The following is a 19,042-nucleotide window of genomic DNA, read 5'->3' as shown; positions in this document are numbered from 1 at the left end:
CTGTGAAAGTATATGATCCAATTTGACAATAACCGTCCGGTCGGTCAGTTGACAAAAGTGAAACGGATATATTTTGCTTACAAAAATATTAATATTATTATGATTTCCATAAGTTCCTGAGAATGTTCTTGTTGAATTGAGGGTTTGTAGTCTCGCGTGCGGCGGTTTTCCCTTCGCGAAGTGTTTTTGGCAAAGATTTTCGCTGGCTCTGCATGTCCAGCATCCCTGGCCTTTGTTGTTAAGTGACCGCAAACAACAGAACAAAACATGATGGAAATCCAAAATAATGAGTCGAGAAGATTGCTTGATGCAGAATATGGAGAAGAAGAGACAGGCGTAAGGTCGGAACAGGACGAATATCTTGAGTAAGTTTGTGTTATGATAATGGCAAGAAAAGTTTTAACCCAGCGATCAAATCAAACTTTATTTGTCACATGCGCCGAATAGAACAGGAGTAGACCATACCGGGAAATGCTTACTTACAAGCCCTTAGCCTATAACGCAGTTCAAGAAAGATTTAAGAAAATATTTACGAAATAAACTAAAGTAAAAAAGTAACACAAATAAATAACAATAACGAGGCTAAATACAGGGGGTCAATGTGCGGGAGTACGTTACATGTTAGTCGAGGTAATTTGTACATGTAGGTAGGGGTAAAGTGACTATGAATGGATAATAAATAGCGAGTAGCAGCAGTGTAAAAACAAATAGGTTGGGGGTTCAATGTAAATAGTCTGGGTGGCCATTTGATTAATTGTTCAGCAGTGTTATGCCATGGGGGTAGAAGCTGAGCCTTTTGGTTCTAGACTTGGCACTGTGCGGTAGCAGAGAGAACAGTCTATGACTTTGGTGACTGGAGTCTTTGACATTTTTCGGGGCTTCCATCTGACACTGCCTAGTATATAGGTCCTGGATGGCAGGAAGCTTGGCCCCAGTATGCACTACCCTCTGTAGTGCCTTACGAGCAGTTGCCATTTCAAGCGGTGATGCAATCGGTCAGGATGTTCTCGATGGTGCAGCTGTAGAACTTTTAGAAAATCTGGGGACGCATGCCAAATCTTTTCAGTCTCCTGAGAGGGAAAAGGTGTTGTCGTGCCCTCTTCACGACTGTCTTGGTGTGTTTGGACCATGATAGTTTGTTGGTGATGTGGACACCGAGGAACTTGAATCTCCCAACCCGCTCTACTACAACCCCGTAAATGTTAATGGGGGACTGTTAGGACCGCTTTTTCCTGCAGTCCACTATCAGCTCCTTTGTCTTGCTCACATTGAGGGAGAGGTTGTTGTCCTGTCACCACACTGCCAGGTCTCTGACCTCCTCCCTATAGGCTGTCTCATCGTTGTCGGTAATCGGGCCTACCACTGTTGTGTTGTCAGCAAACTTAATGATGGTGTTGGAGTCGTGTTTGCCCACACAGTTGTGGGTGGACAGGGAGTAGTACAGTACACACCCTTGAGGGTCCCCAGTGTTGAGGATCAGTGTTGCAGATGCATTGTTGCCTACCCTTACCGCCTGGGGGTGGCCCATCAAGAAGTCCAGGATCCAGTTGCAGAGTGAGATGTTTAATTTCAGGGTCCTTAACCTCTCTAGGATAGGGGATGCTTGCGTCCCACTTGGCCAACAGCCAGGGAAAATGCAGCGCGGCAAATTCAAATAAAATGATATAAAAATCTAACTTTCATTAAATCACACATGTAAGATACTAAATTAAAGCTACACTCGGTGTGAATCCAGCCAACATGTCATATTTTAAAAAGGCTTTTCGGCGAAAGCATAAGAAGCTATTATCTGATGATAGCACAACAGTAAACAAAGAGTAGCATATTTCAACCTTGCAGGTGCTACACAAAACGCAGAAATAAAATATAAAACATGCCTTACCTTTGACGAGCTTCTTTTGTTGGCACTCCAATATGTCCCATAAACATCACAATTGGTCCTTTTGTTCGATTAATTCCGTCCATATATATCCAAAATGTCCATTTATTTGGCGCGTTTGATCCAGAAAAAAACAGCTTTCAATTTGCGCAACGTCACTACAAAATATCTCAAAAGTTGCCTGTAAACTTTGCCAAAACATTTCAAACTACTTTTGTAATACAACTTTAGGTATTTTTAAACGTTAATAATCGATCAAATTGAAGACTGGTCTATCTGTGTTCAATACAGGAAGACAACCAACCAAGGCTACTTTTCAAGTCTTGCGCAACTCTCAACAGTGTTACCCAGTTCCTAGATGGCCGTACTTCTTCATTGCACAAAGGAATAACCTCAACCAAATTCCAAAGACCGGTGACATCCAGTGGAAGTGGTAGGAAGTGCCTACGAAATATCGTTTCCCAATGAGAACTCACTGAACAGACAGAGACCTCAAAAACAATTTCTGAACGGTTAGTCCTCGGGGTTTTGCCTGCTACATAAATTCTGTTATACTCACAGACATGACTCAAACGGTTTTAGAAACTTCAGTGTTTTCTATCCAAATATACTAATAATATGCATATCTTATATTCCTGGCATGAGTAGCAGGAAGTTGAAATTGGGCACGCTATTTATCCAAAAGTGAAAATGCTACCCCCTATACCTTAAGAAGTTAACTTAGTGATGAGCTTTGTGGGCACTATGGTGTTGAACACAGAGCTGTAGTCAATGAACAGCATTCTCACATAGGTGTTCCTTTTGTCCAAGTGGGAAAGGGCAGTGTGGAGTGCGATTTGAGATTGCGTCATCCGTGATTCTGTTGGCGCGGTATGCGAATTGGAGTGGGTCTAGGGTATCTGGGATGATACTTTTGATGTGATTCATGACCAGCCTTTCAAAGTACTTCATGGCTACCGTCGTGAGTGCAACGGGGCGGTAATCATTTAGCAGGTTAACTTCGCTTCCTTGTGCACGGGGACTATGGTGGTCTGCTTGAAACATGGAGGTATTACAGACTCAGTCAGGGAGAGGTTGAAAATGTCAGTGAAGACACTTGCCAGTTGGTCCGCGCATGCTTTGAGTACACGTCTTGGCAATCCGTCTGGCCCCGTGGCTTTGTGAATGTTGACCTGTTTAAAGGTCTTGCTCACATCGGTTACCGAGAGCGTTATAATACTGTCGTCTAGAACAACTGGTGCTCTCATGAATGCTTCAGTGTTGCGAGCATAAAAGGCATTTAGCTCGTCTGGTAGGCTCACGTCACTGGGCAGCTGGCGGCTGGGTTTCACTTTGTAGTCCATAATATTTTTCAAACCCTGCCACATCCAACAAGCGTCAGAGCCGGTGCAATGGGATGCAATCTTAATCCTGTATTGATGCTTTGCTAGTGTGATGGTTTGTCTGAGGGCGTAGCGGGATTTCTTAAAAGCGTCCAGATTAGTATCCTGCTCCGGTTGCCTGTAATCTATGGCTTCTGGTTGGGATATGTACTTACTATCACTGTGGGGACAATGTCGTCAATGCACTTATTGAGGAAGCCGATGACTGAGGTGGTATACTCCTCAATGCCATTGGATGAATCCCGGAACACATTCCAGTCTGTGCTAGCAAAACAGTCTCGTAGCATCTGAGTCGTCTGACCACTTCTGTATTGAGCAAGTCACTGGTACTTCCTGCTTTAGTTTTTGCTTGTAACCAGGAATCAGAAGGATATAATTATGGTCAGAAAAGACAAATGGAGGGAGAGGGAGAGCTTTGTATGGGTCTCTGTGTGTGTGTGGAGTAAAGGTGGTCTAGAGTTGTTGTTTCCCCTCTGGTTGCACATGTGACATGCTGGTATAAATTAGGTCGAACGGATTTAAGTTTGCCTGCATTAAAGTCCCCGGCCACTAGGAGCGCCGCTGGTGGATGAGCATTTTCTTTTTTGCTTATGGCCTTACACAGCTGGTTGAGTGCAGTCTTAATTCCAGCATTGGTTTGTGGTGGTAAATAGACGGCTACTAATAATATAGATGAGAACACTTTTGGTAGATAGTGTGGTCTACAGCTTATCATAAGGTACTCTACCTCAGGCGAGCAATACCTCGAGACTTCTTTAATATTAGACATTGTGCACCAGCTGTTATAGACAAATAGACACACCCCCGCCCTTAGCTTCTCTGTCCTGCCGATGCATGGCTAATCCCGCCAGCTCTATATTATGTGTCGTGGTTCAGCCACGACTCGGTGAAACATAAGATATAACCATTTTTAATGTCCCATTGGTAGAATAGTCTTGATCGTATATTATCAGTTTTGTTTTCCAATGATTGCACGTTGGCCAATAGAAGGATGGTAGTGGAGGTTTACTCACTCACCTACGAATTCTCAGAAGGCAGCCCGATCTCCACCCCCTTTTTCACCGTCATTTCTTCAGGAAAATGTAAAGCAGTATATTCTTCACGTCAGACTCGTTAAAGAAAAATATCTTTGTCCAGTTCGAGGTGAGTAATCGCTGTAAGGCATCGAGGCATTCACTTACTTACTGTTCAATTGACCATTTAGAATGGGAAAAATGAGTGACATAAGCAATTTTGAGCATGGTATGATCGTCCCTGCCAGGCACATTGGTTCCAGTATCTCAGAAATGACCGGCCTCCTGGATTTTTCTCCTGGGGTTTTCACTAGTGATGCACCGACATGACATTTTTGGCCGATACGACATTGAATATTTTCCTTGCCCAAAAAAAACGATATTTTAAATTTTAGCGGCCTTGTAAGCATTCTAGTACAGTTAAATAGGTAACACACACATGGACGCAGCGGTCTAAGGCACTGCATCTCAGTGCAAGAGGAGTCACTACTGTCCCTGGTTCGAATCCAGCTCTATCACATCCGGCCATGATTGGGAGTCCCATAGGGCGGTGCACAATTGGCCCAGCGTTGTCCGGGTTTAGCTGGGGTAGGCTGTCATTGTAAATAAGAATTTGTTCTTAACTGACTTGCCTAGTTAAATAAAGGTTACACACACACACACCACACTGACCAAGAAGTTACTTTGTTGGCATTTACGTATGTCCCCATTACCAGTAAAACATCATCAAAACCTATTTCTTTCACTTACTTGCTGTGCTGTTTCATTGTTCATTTGTTCAGTCGTTTCATTCTCAACCATGATTTCTAAGGAACGCCGTTTGGGTCTTTGTGTGTCAAAAAATATACTATTTGACGTGTCATATAATACTATTTGACCAATCAGGACCTGAATATGACTGCATTTAATGCATTCATGAATTTTTTACGTAGTTATTACACATTGATTACACTATCACTTGTATTTCATATGTCACAACGATTCATCGATACGTATGCTTTGATGCTGGTAAAGTTGCAAACAATGTTCTTCCCCAAAAACATAGCAAAACAACAATCTGTTTCAGTAGCTATAGTTAGCTAGCTATGGCCCCATCTGGCCTTTTGTCGATGGTATAGGCTGGGGGTTAGGTCCCTTGATACCAATTGAGCAATGTTTCCATGCCCCAAAAAACTTTCAAACTTCCAAGTAGTTAGCCATTGAGAGCACTTTCAAATTTTAAGTATTTCTATCCAAACCAACATTATGGGTGATATTTTAATCACTCAAAGTGCTATTTTACGTGGGAAACGGTGACTGTTTGGGAACTTTATTTTTTTTCCAACTATTCCTCCATACATGATCTTTCCAGATCTTTGATATCCTTCATCTGCACTTATGGACTCCTGTCTTCAATTCAAACTACAGGTTTTAAATGGGGATAAAGTCCAGAGACTCAATCAATCAAATGTATTTATAAAGTCCTTTTTACATCAGCAGTTGTCACAAAGTGCCTATACAGAAACCCAGCCTAAAACCCCAAATAACAAGCAATGCAGATATAGAAGCACAGTGTTTTAAAAAAACTCCATAGAAAGACAGGAACCTAGGATTAAAAACCTTAGAGGAACCAGGCTCTGAAGGGTGGCCAGTCCTCTTCTGGCATTGCCAGGTGGAGATTATAAGAGTACATGGCCAGGTCGTTCTTCAAGATGTTCATAGATGACCAGCATGGCCAAATAATAATCACGGTGGTTATAGAAGGTGCAACAGGTCAACACCTCAGGAGTAGGGCTGGGCGACATGGTAAACAAATTATTTATTTATATATATATCATTTGATAATTATCATGATATTAATCAAATAATGTTTAATTAAAAGGTGAATATCTTCTTCAGACTCAATAATGCCTGAACAAACCAAAGGCTTTAATGTTTCTTATTTATTGTCAGAAGTAGAACTCACAAATGACATTAACTTCTCTGGGATATGTGGGACGATAGCGTCCGACCTCGCCAACAGCCAGTGAAATTGCAGGGCGCAAATTCAAAACAACAGAAATCCCATAATTAAAATTCCTCAAACATACAAGTATTTTACACCATTTTAAAGATACACTTCTTGTAAATCCAGCCACCGTGTCCGATTTCAAATAGGCTTTACGGCGAAAGCACACCAGACGATTATGTTAGGTCAGCACCTAGTCACAGAAAACCATACAGACATTTTCCAGTCAAGGAGAGGGCTCACAAAAATCAGAAATAGCAATTAAATTAGTTACTAACCTTTGATCTTCATCAGATGGCACTCACAGGACTTAATGTTACACAATAAATGTGTGTTTTGTTCGATAAAGTTAATATTTTTGTCCAAAAACCTCATCTGAAATTGGTGTGTTATGATCAGAAATGCATTGTCTCAAACAAACATCTGGTGAAAGTGCAGAGAGCCACATCAAATTACAGAAATACTCATAATAAACATTGATTAAAGATACAAGTGTTATACATGGAAATATAGATAAACTTCTCCTTAATGCAACCGCTGTGTCAGATTTAAAAAATGCTTTCCGGCGAAAGCACACCATGCGATTATGTTAGGTCAGCGCTAGTCATAGAAAAAACATCCAGCCATTATCCAAATAAGGAGAGGTGTCAGAAATAGCGGTATAAATATTCACTTACCTTTGATGATCTTGATTGGAATGCACTCCCAGGAATCCCAGTTCCACAATAAATGTTTGTTTTGTTCGATAGTCCTTCATTTATGTCCAAATACCTCCTTTTTTGTTTGCGCGTTTAGCCCAGTAATCCAAATGCATAATGCGCGATCACTTGTTCAGACGAAATGTCAAAAAAGTTCATAGAAACATGTCAAATGATGTATAGAATCAATATTTTTAACATACATCTTCAATAATGTTCCAACCGGTGGATCTTCCACCAGTCCAGTGGATTGATTTCACTGTCAGCATCAAGAGACTGAAGGTAGCAGCTAAGTTACTTTTCTACCAACTGAATTTCAGTAAGACCTGTGGTGGAGCACGGCTTTTTGAAAACACTGCCCAGTGGCTTTTTGAAAACACTGCCCAGTGACTTTTTCTTTTTAGCTGGCAGTTGTGGTGAAGCAGCAGCAATGTCTCCCTGTGCTAGGCTTGGGTTTTCATGTCCCTCATTGACCATCTCTGAGACAGCTCTTGCTTTTATGTGGCCCACCTTTGCCTCTTTGATGTAATGTGTTTTAAACCGAGGGTCGACCAACGAGGCTATGTCCAGGAGGTCATCTGTGGCTAGGTCATCATATTTCTCATTCAGATAGTCCATGACTATCGTTTTGATGGTTTGGTTGAGCTCTGTTTCACCATAATCAGGTTTCATGACCTCTGTATTGAACAGGTGTAGTACTGACATAAGACTCACCAGACAGAGCATCTGTGGATTCTAGGAGTGGGGTCAATGCCTGGTTGATGTACTCAAGAACATCTATATCTGTATAGGTGGGAGTGCTGGGTCTACTTGTCACTGGACAAGACCTGTGAAATGGCTCCTCCTCCAGTACTCTTTGCACCTTGCATCTTTTGATCTGATCTTCACCTAGTAGGCGACTCTGTCACCAACTTGTGCTGGGGTAGGTTGTGGTTTATTTTAGTAACTGCCAGGTCTCTTCTTTTTCCACAAATAGGAAAAGGCACCTACCACTTTCTTACACACTCCAATTGCTCGATCCACCCGTTTGTCTCTACCCACTCTTAAGAGAAATCGAGATTTGAATAAAATGTTAAAATCACAATAATCCATTTTAGTTATGTATAAATGTAATATTTGACGTAATCCAGTTGAAGAAAAATGCATATTTAGTTTCATCGAACCAATCACTTCAATATACACAATTGACATGGCATGCTCTCCGTCCCTAGGACGAGGCAGGAGATGTAACCCCACCCATTTTGCCCAAGCACCGCCCCCATACCACCAAAGGGATATCAACAGACCACTAACTTACTACCCTGACACAAGGTTGCGTATACCCCACAAAGATCTCCCCCACCGCACAAACCAGAGGAGCTGCAAAACCAGACAGGAAAATACTGACAGTGACTCAACCCACTCAAGTCGAGTATAGCAACAAAGTCTGGCACTACGTGCTGCACCCCTCCTAGGGACGGAGAGCATGCCAGTGACCCAACCACGTAATAGGATCAGAGGCAGAGAATCCCTGTGTAGCGAAAGGAGTCAGCCAGGCAGAGACAGCAAGGGTGGTTCGTCACTCCAGTGCCTTGCCATTCACATTCGCACCCCTGGGCCAGACTACACTCAATCATAGGACCTACTGAAGAGATGAGTCTTCATTAAAGACTTAAACGATTGAGACCGGGTCTGCATCTCACATGGATTGGAAGACCATTCCATACAAATGTTGCTATATTGGAGAAAGCCCTGCCTCCAGCTGGTTGCTTAGATATTCTAGGAACAATAAGGAGGCCTGCGTCTTGTGACTAGTGCACATTTTTGTTTAACTAGGAAAGTCAATAAAGAACAAATTCTTATTTTTAATGACAGCCTAGGAACAATGGGTTAAGGGACAGAACAACAGATTTTTACCTTGTCAGCTCGGGATTCGATCTTGCAACTTTTCGGTTACAAGTCCAACACTCTAACCATTAGGCTACCTGCCGCCCCAGGTAGCCATACCGTAGGTATGTACGGCAGAACCAAATCGGAGAGATGGGTAGAAGCAAATCCATGTAATGCTTTGTAGGCTAGCCTTAAAAGGAAGCCAGTGTAGGGATTTTATCAGCCGTATTTAGCACTAATCCGGGTAACCAGAGAGTAAAGCATTGTAGTAGTCTAATCTTGAAGTGACAAATCATGGATTAGTTTTTCTGCATAATTTTTGGCCAAAAAGTTTCTGATTTTTGCAATGTTACAAAGATGGAATGAACTGCTCCTGAAATATTTTTGATAAGTTCGTCAAAGGGAGATCAGGGTCCAGAGTAATGGTGAGGTCCTTCACAATGATATTTGAGATGACTGTACAACCATTGAGAGTTATTGTCAGATCAAACAGCAGATCTTTGTTTCTCGGGACCTAGAACTAGCATCTGTTTTGTCTGAGTTTAAAGGTAAAACATTTGCCGCCATCCACTTCCTTATGTCTGAAACACAGGCTTGTAGGGTTAGGCAATTTTGGGGCTACACCATGTTTCATTGAAATGTACAGCTGTGTGTCATCAGCATAACATAACAAGTTGACATTGGGTTTTCGTGTGTGTGTGTTCAACAACTGAGACATAAACTGAACAAGTTCCACAGACGTGACTAACATAAATGGAATAATGTGTCCCTGAACAAAGGGGGGGGGGTCAGAAGTAACAGTCAGTATCTGGTCTGGCCACCAGCTGCATTAAGTACTGCAGTGCATCTCCTCCTCATAGACTGCACCAGATTTGCCAGTTCTTGCTGTGAGATGGACCCCCACTCTTCCACCAAGAAACCTGCAAGGTCCCAGGCATTTCTGGGGGGACTGGCCCTAGCACTGACCCTCCGATCCAACAGGTCCCAGACGTGCTCTATGGGATTGAGATCCGGGCTCTTTGCTGGCCATGGCAGAACACCGGCATTCCGGTCTTGCAGTAAATCACACACAGAATGAGCAGTATGGCTGGTGGCATTGTCATGCTGGAGGGTCATGTCAGGATGTCTTCCCTGTAACGCACAGCATTGATATTTCCTTGCAATGACAACAAGCTCAGTCCGATGATGCTGTGACATACTGCCCCAGACCATGACGGACCCTCCATCTCCAAATTGATCCTGCTCCAGAGTACAGGCCTCGGTGTAACGCTCATTCTTTCGACGATATACGCGAATCCGACCATCTCACCCCTGGTGAGACAAAACTGTGACTCGTCAGTGAAGAGCACTTTTTGCCAGTCCTGTCTGGTCCAGCGACGGTGAGATTCTCACAGTACGGAGATTGCAATTTATTGCCCTGTCCACATCTGCAGTCCTCATGCCTCCTTGTTCACACAGATGATCAGGGACCCTGGGCATCTTTTTTTTGTCTTTTTCAGAGTCAGTAGAAAGGCCTCTTTAGTGTCCTAAGTTTTCATAACTGTGACCCTAATTGCCTACTGTCTGTAAGCTGTTAGTGTCTTAATGACCGTTACACAGGTGCATGTTCATTAATTGTTTATGGTTCATTGAACAAGCATGGGAAACAGTGTTTAAACCCTTTACAATGAAGATCTGTGAAGTTATTTGGATTTTTACTAATTATCTTTGAAAGACTGGGTCCTGAAAAAGGGACATTTATTTTTTTGCTGAGTGTGCGTTATATATGTGTGAAAACAATAGTGGTCCTAGAACAGAACACTGAAACTTACCATTGATTTGTCAGAGGACAAACCATCCACAGAGGTTAGCTGATGTCTTTCCAACAGATAAGATCTAAACCAGGCAAAAACTGGTCAGTGTAGACCAATTTAAGGTTTCCAATCTCTCCAAAACAATGTGGTGATCGATGGTGTCGAAAGCGACACTATGGTCTAGGAGCACGAGGACAGAAGCAGGGCCTTGGTCTTACACCATTAAAAGATAATTTACCACCTTTCCGGGTGCGGTTTCAGTACTATGAATAGGTCTAAAACTAGACTGGAGCGTTTTGTGAACTTGATTTGTCTTCAGGAAGGCAGTGAGTTGCTGAGCAACAGCTTTTTCCCAAAGATTTGAGAGGAATGGGAGATTTGATATAGGCCATTTTTATTTGTTTTATTTTTGGGTGGTCAAGGTTTGTCTTATTCAGGAGAGGCTTTATTACTGCCACTTTTAGTGAGTTTGGTACACATCCAGAGGATAGGGAGCTGTTTATTACACAGAGTTACACAAATCACGAGCATAAGAACATCAGAAGCCTTTTGAAATCGCCTATATTAATTTCTGGTGTAAAAATACATTGTTTTCACCTCCAACATTCCTGCTCTACAGCACCACAGGGTTTCATGTTTTTCAAGCGATAACATATGAAATTAATGACAATTCTTAATAAATCTTGTAATTAAGTCAGTCACAAATATATAATTTTCAAGCACAAATTATATCTTTCTTCAATGATTCTGTATTTAGAAAGCAAGCGTATAACGTCACAGGAAGGGTATAGCTGGCTCAAACTTGTGTGTGTGCCCGCGCTTAGATCAGGAGTGAGGGCTGGTTCGGGTGTGTCTCCCCCTCCCCTGTGCAACACCTCTGTTTTCCCCCCTCTCCATCCCCTCCCTCGCTTTTCTCCTGTCATCTGCCTCATCCCTCTCTCCTGTGTCCGCACCTCATAGTTCCCCTGGGAACCCTGTAAGGGAGACAGACGAGAGAGGTTAATGTTAGGAACAGTTCCAAGGGTAAGTATTGAAATGAACATCATTCAAGCGGCTGCATAGAATTGGTGTGTGTCAGCTCCTTTTATGATGTGGGATAATATTGTCACTTTGGTATGCAATTGTCATCATACTGGATTAATTATCTACTAGTGACACGCATTAAAAATAATAAAACGTTTACCAGACCTTTTCAATGTGGATTTCCTAGGAGTCATCAAAGTACACATTAACAGAAGTACATAAAATAATGCTTAAGATAAAGAATTTGGGAATAGACCAAGTAAAATGTAGTTATTTAACACTTTATAGAAATGTATAATCTCTCTCTAATGGAAAACCCATCAAGCTCACTTAGATCATAGCTTTGTGTTTGGATGTCATGGCTGTAAACACTTCTTGCTTACACAATTTAATATTTGCTAAACAGCACCCCCGGTAGGCTACTGCAGCCTCACCCGTGATAAAGTCATTTTCGATAAGGCGCAAAACTGAAATGTACGTTTGGTATGATTTTTGTGGAATATTGAATGTGCGCTTCAAACTGTTTGCTTGGAATGATTTGTAGCGATCGTCTCCATCTGTGCATCCGACTCAGTTTCCCTACCAGAAAACAAGCGACACCGGTCAAGTCTTGTGTATTCGAGCACCCAAATTCAGGGGGATGGCTTGACTGCATTTTGCGAGTGTCTGCATACTTGACAGCAGTAGCATACTGTAGTTTTTACTAAAAACATGGTCTAGTTTTGTTGTGTTGGTGAAGTCTTGCATGTAAATAGTGTTGTTACAATAAAGCTACTTTTTTAACCCCACCTGTTCTATATTTTCAACAGCAAGGTGAAGAATGGAAAGTTGTACCTTGCCACTTTTGCAGCAGTCCTTGGCCCCCTGAGTTTTGGGTTCGTGTTAGGTACAGCTCCCCTGCCATCCCTGAACTAAGCACAATCACTGACCTGAGATTACAACTAGACAAAGAAGAGGCTTCCTGGTTTGGGGTAAGATAGCATTCTTGTCATGGGGCCCTGAATCCCCCCCCCCCCCCCCCCATAACCCAACCAGGATGAGCTTTGGGTCATTGTCATGCTCTAACACGGACTCAGAGTTATTTTCCTGGTCAGGTCGGGGCCCTAATCATTCCTGAGTGGATTAAAGTGGACATTATCCATTTAATTTAATTCTTTTTCAGTCTATCGTGACGATAGGAGCTGCTATAGGGGGTCTACTCGGCGGTTGGATGGTGGACAAGATCGGGAGGAAGCTGAGTCTTATGTTCTGCTCCATACCTTATATCTTTGGTTTTACTATCATCATTGCTGCTCAGAATGTCTGGATGCTGTATCTTGGAAGGGTCCTTACAGGACTGGCAAGTGGGGTTACATCTCTAGTGGTCCCAGTAAGTACTATGGAATGTCTACTCTGATGCTATCTGCTTAAATTGACCAAGATGCATGACTGTATAAATGAATGCATGCATTCTAATTAGTTTATTTCCTCATATATTCCTATTTTACGTTGTACGTCTGTTTTATCGCTTCTAGCAATATGTCATGCTTCGTACTCTTCCTGTGTGAACATAATTTTTCTCTTCCTCTGTGCTCTAGCTGTACATCTCAGAGATGGCCCATGAGCGTGTCCGTGGGGCAATGGGCTCCTGTGTTCAACTCATGGTGGTCACAGGAATCATGGGAGTATATATAGCAGGTACGCCACAGATGTCCATTTGTTAGCAGCATTTGAATGTTACGATTTATTGGTTTGAATCTCATGAGAAATTTTATATGCCATTTGTATACTGTATCTGGTCAGCAGACAGGATTGGAGACAGGATTTGACAAGCATCTGACCATGTCATTAAGAGTTTGTCAGTGTTGTACAATTTTATGACAGAAGTTACAGCAGTAGTCATATGGGTAGAGGTAGTTGTAGAGGGCAATATTTTAATGATGTGGTGTTTTGTTCAAGGTACAAACCACCATAAAAGGCTATTCAGCTGCAATCGGTATTGTCATGTGATTATCATCGCCAGGCATGATCAAGATTCCAGCCTACTAACTGAGAATGCTCTCATTTATGCCGGCCTCACAAGCCACCGCTAAACCTAATCTAGTTACCGACATACCATGCGTGTTTCTCAATTTGCTTCCTCAATAGACAGTACCATTGCAGGAGCGGTTGGCTGTTTTGTCTCCATAGTCTCTAATATTTAGAGGCAAATGGTCTCTGGCTGAGGAATGTTGAAAGGAAGAAACGTTTCATTTCCTGTATATGCTCTTCCAAATATGAATTTCAATTTAATGAACCGGGGTGATGGATTTGCCTTGTACGAGCTATCCTGATCTAATTCGTGCTAGGCTAGTGATGAATACTAATGATCAACATTCTACATTTTCATTGTTCATGTTCTGGAGTTACCTTGTAAAAAAAATAACAAAAAAAAAAAAAACATATCAACGACACAGCTGTGGAATCCCGAACTTAATAGTTTCTTTTCACACGGAATGACGCTACTCGGGTCATCACGCCTTCTCACATTCCATACTCTACTGTCTCTCTGCTTCCAGTGACTCGCTCCAGCAGGTTCATGCTCTACAACATCCGTAGAGTAGGACCCTACCTCACACAGGAAGTGGCGCAGGTTCTAGTCCAGGCACTTGTCATCTCACATCTGGACTACTGCAATTCTCTGTTGGCTGGGTGCCATCAAACCCCTGCTATTTATCCAGAACGCTGCAGCCTGCCTGGCGTTCAACCTTCCCATGTCACCCCGCTCCTCCGCATGCTCCACTGGCTTCCAGTCGAAGCTCACATCCGCTACAAAACCATGGTACTTGATTACGGAGCAGCAAGAGGAACTGCCCCTGCCTACCTTCAAGCTATCCTCAATCCCTACACCCCAACCCGAGCACTTCGTTTTTCCACCTCTGGTCTCATGGCCCTCCCACCCCTATGGGAGGGCAGCTCCCACTCAATGTTGGAACCAGCTTCCCCCTGAAGCTAGGACAGCAGAGTCCCTGCCCATCTTCCCGAAAACATCTGAAACCCTACCTCTTCAAAGAGTATCTTAAATAATCACAACCATCACCCTCCCCCTCGCACCCCCTACTCACCCCACCTTTCATGAACTAACACTCGCACTTGACCCCCCCCCCCTTTATTAGCGCTGACTTTGCTGATAGCTACTTTATTGAGGAAAATGTACTTCCTGTGACTGAGATATGTGTTTGTCCCACCTACATGTAGCTCTCTTAAGATGAATGCACTAACCGTAAGTCGCTCTGGATAATGTCGTCTGCTAAATGACTTAAATGTAGATGCTTCCCAGGGCTGTCACTGGACTGGCGCTGGCTAGCGATCTGCTGCTCCATCCCTCCCACCCTGATGATGGTGTTCATGTGTTTCATGCCTGAGACGCCCAGGTTCCTGCTCTCTCAGGGTAAACGGAAGGAAGCTGAGGAGGCACTGCGCTTTCTGAGGGGGCCAGACGCCCCTGCAGAGTGGGAGTGTGCCCGCATCGAGGATGCTTCTGACGACCAGGTGAGCTTTGCGTATTCCCTTGTAATCTTGAAGTATAAGACTTGCTTTAAGAAAGGCATTATGCCATTTCACAATGTGTGCGACAAAGGTATTGATTGTAGAATAATACTCCGGTAGGGAGAGAGAGTCACACCGCTGTGTTGCAATTAACCAAATCAGTAGGAACAGTCTTACAATATTTATCGCGGTACCTCTCTTTACTTGCATGGTTTTGTGTCTGAGTAAGTATATTTAGGTCAGCCCACCTACTGTAGGGAACCAGAGCAGAGAGAAACTTGACAGAGCTGAGAAACGGTTGTCCTCTACGTTGTGGATTTAGTCTGAGGAGAATCTGGAACAAAGAAGCATGCTAACACATCTGACCCATGTTAATTGGCATTAGTGTGTGATGACTGTGTGCTTTGTGTTAAACCAGGGAGGTAGTTTTGGGATGGCTGATCTTAAGAATCCTGGAGTATACAAGCCCCTTGGAGTGGGCATCATGTTGATGCTCTTCCAGCAGCTCACCGGTATCAACGCCATCATGTTCTATGCTGAGACTATCTTTGAGAAGGCCCATTTTAAGGTAAGAATTGTTCAGTGTTATCGGTATTTTGGCAGCTGGACCGACCAATGCTTTATTTATTGTAATCTTTTTGATGTATTTTAATCTCATTACTATTCATAAGCTGTAAATTGATTATCTAAGTACTATAGATACTATGAATATTGACATACCAGTGCGGTTATATGTAATAAAATAACAGGTGATTATTTGTTTTTCAGAACAGCAATGTTGCTACGGTAGTAGTAGCAGCAACCCAGGTAGTATTCACTGCAGTAGCAGCATTGGTCATGGACCGCGCTGGAAGGAAGCTTCTCCTCATCCTCTCTGGTGTGTGTCTGTCTCTGTCTGCGTGTTATCAGTTACTTATCTTTCTCCTCCACTGATTTTATAATGCATCAATAGAGCCCTTTGTAGCAATCACTCTCCAAAATTGTAGGGCGGAAATAAGGCACTGTCACGCTTGACATCAAATTACCACACCCATCACCCAAACTGGGCCCCAACTACCTGAAAATCCATGTTCAATTGTGAAAAGAAATGTCCCTCTCTCTCTCTTCCTCCCTCTCTTTCTCTATTAAGGAGTGTTTATGTGTCTAAGCACTGCTGCCTTTGGTGTCTACTTCAAGTTGTCCAGTGAAACCCATGGTAACTCCTCAGGACTCTCTCTAGTAGAGAGTCCCCTTGCCCAGAACCCTGCGGCTGATCTGTCATGGCTCGCACTGTCCAGCATGGGCTTCTTCATCACAGGTGAACCCCACTCTTAAATTGTGACTATTGGGGCCCAGCAAACTATCCTGGCTAGATAAAAACAATGAAATTAATTGTCTGCATTGCCTAGTAATGTTTCTTTTAGAGTATAGTTGGTTTAGTCACCTGTAAATTCTTCCATGTGTATTGAACTTACTATCAGCCATACATTGTAAGTTCAGATCTGACATTTAGCTTAGTGTGAAACTTATTCTAATCGTCATACCTTGTGGTCAATTCAGGGTTCTCTCTTGGTTGGGGTCCCATCCCCTGGCTGGTGATGTCAGAGATCTTTCCCACACGAGTAAAGGGGTTTGCCAGCTCTGTTTGTGTCCTCACCAACTGGGGCTCTGCCTTCGTCATCACCAAGACCTTCCAGAACCTGATGGTGAGCTGCTGTTGATTTTGGACATCCTATATGGCAGATGTGGGGGATAAAGAGATGTTGAGCGGGCCGATAAAGAGGGCTTGTGAGTGAGCCATTTAGCAGTTGTGGTTTTACTGGTTCGCATTTTCTTAGCCAAGCAGAAACACAAATGTCTATATGTGAAATTTAACAACAGTTTTATTACAGATATACAAACATTGCTTTGTATACAGATAGACACTTAATGTGCTGAACAAAGAGGTTTACTCTGCAGTTAATGTGTAGTGTCAGTACATTTTTAGAGGGTCAGCTCAGAGGTCTATAAGGTAATGCTGGTAACTGTAAGGATGTATTTGGGTATTGTAATAACAATCCATGAAAATGTATTTCAGGATCTCCTAACCAGTGCTGGAACCTTCTGGCTGTTCTCTGGGTGTTGTGCGCTCAACATAGTCTTCACCATCATCTTTGTCCCAGAGACCAAAGGCAAGACTCTGGAGCAGATCCAGGCACGTTTCAAAGGGACTCCAGAACAATTAAGCTACAATAGACCAACTTAACATCAATGCCAAATATAACCTCAGCAAGGACAGTACAGTTTGGAGGGTCTCATGATACCTTGTGATTGATAGTTCTCTGGATGGTCCTTTAAGATGGGATAATATATCGCTTTCTCTTACTTGAAAAAGTAAGAGTCCTGGAGTCTGGGCTTTTGGCCTGTTGGGCATCCTGAATGAATGCATGCTGGACCTCTTAAGCGAGCTTTTAATGGTACTTTTACTATTTATTTTCACTGGAGTAATTAAATTCACACATTCAAGAAAATATTTATGAACCTGAGATATTTGTAAATTTTACTTATTGATAATAATAAGAACGATTACACAAACATAATGAAACACACTTTTTGTATGTATAATTTTTTCCAGTACACACACGGTTACTGCATTATTCAAATGTGAGAACACAAATGTTTTGGCCCATAATGATAATTGAATAGTTCCAAAAATAATATTTTCTTGTTGTCTGATTTAATGTTCTGTTTATACCATGTGGGTATACTATGGGTTACTGATGCACTTGTAATACAGGTAAAGCTGTTAAAAACTAATGCACTGAGCACATCTACACAACACTGACACTTTCTATACAGGTGAACCTTTGAACATAAAGAACCAGGAGAAGCAGGAACTGTGGTATGTTTTTAAATATCGTTTCTGTACATTTGTAAGTGTGCACTAATGTCCTCTTGGAATTAAAATTGTTCATATCTTTTCAAATAACTATGTTAATACTCTTTTTCCACCTTTCTAAAAAAAAGTGTAATTCATGTGATTTTGTTAAGAATGGTTGTGTGAATACAATTTAAAGTATCAATGCACACTGTCATTTAATTGACAGTTCCAAAACATTGGAACTCAAAGTGCTACACTAGTGAATGGTCATAATATCGTGTTAAAAGAGATTTGTCTATCATAGAAGCACCTTCATTTTTTCCTAACGTATTCTATTTGTTTTTTTCCCCCTGAATGTTTCTAGGGGTTATGGTGTTGTTCTTAACTACAAGATTTTACTGAGTTTCAGTTCATATAAGGAAATCAGTCAACTAAAAATTGTTTATTTAACCTTTATTTTAACAGGGCAGACACATTAAGACCTAGGTCTCTTTTACAAATGTGCCCTGTATATACTACATAAATATACACATGATACCCAATATACACTGACAAAAATATAAACGCAACATGTAAACTGTTGGTTTCATGAGCTGAAATAAAAGATCCCAGACATTTTACATACGCACAAAAAGCTTAATACTTGATGTGCACAAATTTGTTAGTGAGCATTACTCCTTTGCCAAGATAATCCATCCACCTGACAGGTGTGGCATATTAAGAAGCTTTTTAAACAGCATGATCATTACACAGATGCACCTTGTGCTGGAGACAAAAGGCCACTCAAATGTGTAGTTATGTCACAACACGATGCCCGAAGATGTCTCAAGTTCTGAGGGATCATGCAATTGGCATGCTGACTGCAGAAATGTCCACCAGAGCTGTTGCCAGAGAATTGAATGTTAATTGCTCTACCATAAACCGCCTCCAATGTTGTTTTAGAGAATTTGGCAGTATATACAACCAGCCTCTTAAACCCAGACCACATGTACGATGTCGTCTGGGCGAGAGGTTTGCTGATATCAATGTTGTGAACAGAGTACCCCATGGTG

General features: G+C 42.2%; 1 protein-coding gene across 1 annotated transcript; it reads left to right on the top strand.

Moving 5' to 3' along the window:
- Positions 1-29: 29 nt before the first annotated feature.
- On the top strand, positions 30-18,098 carry LOC115139843 (solute carrier family 2, facilitated glucose transporter member 8-like). The gene is given in 11 exon segments (XM_029677671.2): positions 30-365; positions 12,454-12,527; positions 12,530-12,615; positions 12,807-13,013; positions 13,222-13,321; positions 14,943-15,154; positions 15,570-15,719; positions 15,920-16,028; positions 16,281-16,448; positions 16,691-16,836; positions 17,208-18,098. Coding segments are annotated over 11 exon segments (1,518 nt in total). The 5' UTR covers positions 30-267; the 3' UTR covers positions 17,376-18,098.
- Positions 18,099-19,042: the final 944 nt, after the last annotated feature.

Source organism: Oncorhynchus nerka, linkage group LG13, assembly GCF_034236695.1.
Source record: "Oncorhynchus nerka isolate Pitt River linkage group LG13, Oner_Uvic_2.0, whole genome shotgun sequence".
NCBI classification, from domain to species: Eukaryota; Metazoa; Chordata; class Actinopteri; order Salmoniformes; family Salmonidae; genus Oncorhynchus; species Oncorhynchus nerka.
The sequence above is the reverse complement of the archived record's forward strand: the minus strand, read 5'-3'. Positions and strand labels throughout refer to the sequence as shown.